This window comes from Callorhinchus milii, unplaced genomic scaffold, assembly GCF_018977255.1.
Source record: "Callorhinchus milii isolate IMCB2004 unplaced genomic scaffold, IMCB_Cmil_1.0 Scaffold2, whole genome shotgun sequence".
Classification (NCBI taxonomy): domain Eukaryota; kingdom Metazoa; phylum Chordata; class Chondrichthyes; order Chimaeriformes; family Callorhinchidae; genus Callorhinchus; species Callorhinchus milii.
In genome coordinates, this window is record NW_024704743.1 from 15,721,810 (window position 1) to 15,725,480 (window position 3,671).

A 3,671-nucleotide genomic window follows, 5' to 3' on the forward strand; every position below is an offset into this window, starting at 1 on the left:
GCTCCGCGAGCCCGAGCAAACCTCGGAAATCATCAGCTTCGCAGAAGCAGGTCAGTGCGATCCGTTAATGATAGCGTGTTATTATTGTGGCTCTAAAATATTACCCCCCCCCTCCCCCCCCCCCATCCCCCCAATCCCCCCCATCCCCCCCCCACCACCACCACCACCCACCACCCGCTCTTCTCCAGCAGTGCTCGCTGTTACCTCACTGTTCAGCCCCGACGATTCTTTTTGCTTTTAATTGATCCGTTAATAATCGCGTGTTATTATTGTGGGTCTAAATTCCTCCCCACACACACCCCCCCCCCCCCCCACCCCCTCCGCTGCTGTCCAGCGGTGCTCGCTGTTACCTAACTGCTCAGCCCCCGAGGATTCTCACTGAGCGTTTCTTTTTTTAATGGATCAATTAATAATAGCGTGGGCTGAAACCACACTGATATACAGCGCTCGCTGTCAGCTCACTGCACAACCCTAAGGCTTGTCATTGAGCAGCGCCCCCCCCCCCCCACACACACACACACCCCTTCCCCACTCACACACACACACACACAAAGAAACTATTACGTTCAGAGTCATTTCTGTGTCTGCCAAGTAATGCCCTTCAGACCCCATACCGCCTCCTCCCATCTTTCAGCTCTGCTGTTCACTTCTTAAACCAACAACAACAACAACAACACAACAACTGTTTCACTGAGCGGATAAAAACAACGGAAATGAGAGTTTGAAAGCGGTCTCAGGCGCTGTGGATGCGCTCAGATCACAACACACACACACACACACACACACACACCCACAAATACACACACACACACACAAAAAAGGAGCAGCACTTTTGTAAAGAAAAACTTTGAAAATGGAAACCCATCGCAAATGTAAACATCCCGCTGGTAGTAAGAGGCAACTCTCACGAGGGGAGGTGTTGGCTGCTGTTTGCGACCTGTCAATGCGCTGCACATTTACATCGCTGTGTCTTGCAAATGTCCCTTGTTGATCGTAAGCCAAATGATTGTGTGTGTGTGTGTGTGTGTGTGAGAGAGAGGGTGTGTGTGTGTTGGGGAGGGGGGTGGGTGGGTGGGGGGGGTGCGCAATGTGTAAGTAACACACAATGTGTGTGGGGGGTCCATGTAATGCAAGTCAGGCAGAGGTGAGCGTTGGGATATTGCTGTGTTGCGAGTTGGCTGCAGCATTCGTCCACAAAACACAGTCGCCCTATTTTACAGTGTATGGTTTTGAAGGCTCTTTGAGACGCGTTGACGACGCGTTAAGGCGCTGTAACGGTTATGCAACGATTGCCCGACCCAGACAGGGGTTTGTCTGGTGACTGGATTGATCGGGGTTATTCATTTGGGGTATGTTTTTTTTTTCTTCTTCTTCTTCTTCTCTCTGCTAGGTCCGACCCAGGATGTTGTGCACTTTCAGATCGCGATGGAAGGCGGCCGCGACCTGACCCTGGTGGACCAAGCCAACATCTGGCTCTACCTGAAACTCTCCAACAAAACCAACCGGAGCAGGAGCAAGGTCACAGTCAGGCTGTACCAGGCTGGGCAAGGTCAGGACGGGCAAGCCCTCGTCTCCGAGAAGCAGGTGGACATCAAGAGGAGCGGCTGGCACACCATCCCGGTGTCCAGGAGCGCACAGGCCACGCTCGGCACCCAGGAGAGGTCTCTGGAGCTCAGGGTGACCTGCGAGCAGTGCCCGGAGGCGGGGGTCCGCCCTGTGCTGGCGGAGCCCACCGACAAGGAGGAGTCGCACCGGCCCTTCCTGATGCTCCTGGTGCGGGAAGTGCAGGAGCACACGCACCGCATCCGCAAGCGGGGGCTGGAGTGCGACGGCAAGATCAACATCTGCTGCAGGAAACAGTTTTACGTGAATTTCCGCGACATCGGCTGGAGTGACTGGATCATTGCACCGATCGGCTACTACGGCAACTACTGCGAGGGCGAGTGTCCGAGTCACATCGCGGGCACCTCGGGCTCCTCACTCTCCTTCCACTCGGCCGTCATCAACCACTACAGGATCCGGGGCTACAGCCCGTTCAACAACATCAAGTCGTGCTGCGTGCCCACCAAACTGCGAGCCATGTCCATGCTCTACTACGACGACGAGCACAACATCGTGAAAAAGGACATCCAGAACATGATAGCGGAGGAGTGTGGCTGCTCGTAAGGAAGCCGCGGCAAAAAAAAGAAAACAAAAATAAGGCGGCTTGTGAAGCCTGCGCGTCTCTCTCTCTCTCCCCCTCTCTCTCTCTCTCTCCCCTTCTTTCTCTCTCAAAAACACGCACACGCACGCACACACACGCACACACACACACATGCACACGCACACACATGCACAAGCACTCAAACACATAGCTGCACACGCACACACATGCACAAGCACTCAAACACACAGCTGCACACGCACACACATGCACAAGCACTCAAACATGCAGCTGCACACGCACACACATGCACAAGCACTCAAACACATAGCTGCAAACACACACAGAGTCTCCTCTCGGAGCTCCAAGTGGGGGCGTCCTGAGTTGCAAGGCTGACGTTTCTTTTACAAGAAGGAAAAAAAAACACACCTGCAAATTGTTTGACACACCAAAAACTGTTCCCAAACAAACCAACAAACAAACAAACAAACAAACAAGCAACGTGGATGAAGCTCGCAAGCATCGCAGGCAGCCCAACCCAGCCCAATGTCAGGCTTGCTAAACCTGCTCCCTCTCGCCTCTGTTGGGGACAATTTGGGACCATCACAAGAGAGCGAGAACTTCACACCTAACCAGCCACCTGTACACCCCCAACCCCCCCCCTCCCACCCCCCACCCCACCCTGCTCAGTCTTACAGCCGCCTACACTCAAAGCTGGCTTCTTCTTAGGGACAGGCTTCTCTGCTGCGTTTATTTTCAACGTGACAGATAGACACTCTTTGGCACTTTTGCAGACGAAATGCACAAGATCTCTTATCTGTCAAAGTGTCCAGCTTCACCAAGGTGCACTGTTTTGCAAACCCACTCAACGTGTGTGGTGTGTGTGTGAGGTGCCTAAGATCAGAACTATGCAACCTACAAAAAAGGCTTTCATTGGTTTACCTAAAAGGAGACATTTCTATTGGAAGTAAATATTTAGTTATTTAGTCGAAAGATACTTGAAAGGAATGCGTTGCCCCAGCTGCTGGGTCAAACGCTATTTTTTTTATTTTTTATTTTGCAACGTTTTGAACGTTTACGATTTGCACTAAAATGATATTTGCCTGTCTAACCGTATTTAAACAAAGTATTTGAAAGGATGGGGACTGCACTCAAAGTGTGTGTGTGTGTATAAAAAAAATGTTTCTATGAATTTTTGTATCAACGGACGAACAGACACCAAAGAGTTTTGTGTAAATGTGACATTGTGTGATGTCTGCAAGGACAATATTTAAAAAAAAAAGAAAAAAAAAAGAGATAAATATGAATCCAGTATCAGGGTTTGGTTGAAAAAAAAGTTTGGTTTGATACATTAGCACAAGTGCATCTGGATGTCTGGAGATAAAACATTAACAATCTGATCTGAGCAGATATTCAGATCCCAGGTGTAGTTGCACACTGTCTGAAGCGATTTAGCAAAAAAAAAAGCACTTCCACTTAGTGTGGTCTGCTCTATTCTTATTTAAGATTTTTGTTTTGATCAGCATCT

The 3,671-nt window shown here is 50.2% G+C and overlaps 1 protein-coding gene across 1 annotated transcript in view; it reads left to right on the plus strand.

Annotated features, from left to right (window-relative positions):
- Window positions 1-2,223, plus strand: part of inhbab (inhibin subunit beta Ab) — a 2,605-nt gene extending 382 nt beyond the window's left edge. The window contains exons 1-2 of the mRNA XM_042332012.1: window positions 1-50; window positions 1,391-2,223. The exon at window positions 1-50 is cut by the window's left edge and continues 382 nt beyond it. Coding sequence (XP_042187946.1) covers window positions 1-50; window positions 1,391-2,166 — 826 coding nt within the window. The 3' untranslated portion in view covers window positions 2,167-2,223. The remainder of the gene's footprint in view (window positions 51-1,390) is intronic.
- Window positions 2,224-3,671: the final 1,448 nt, after the last annotated feature.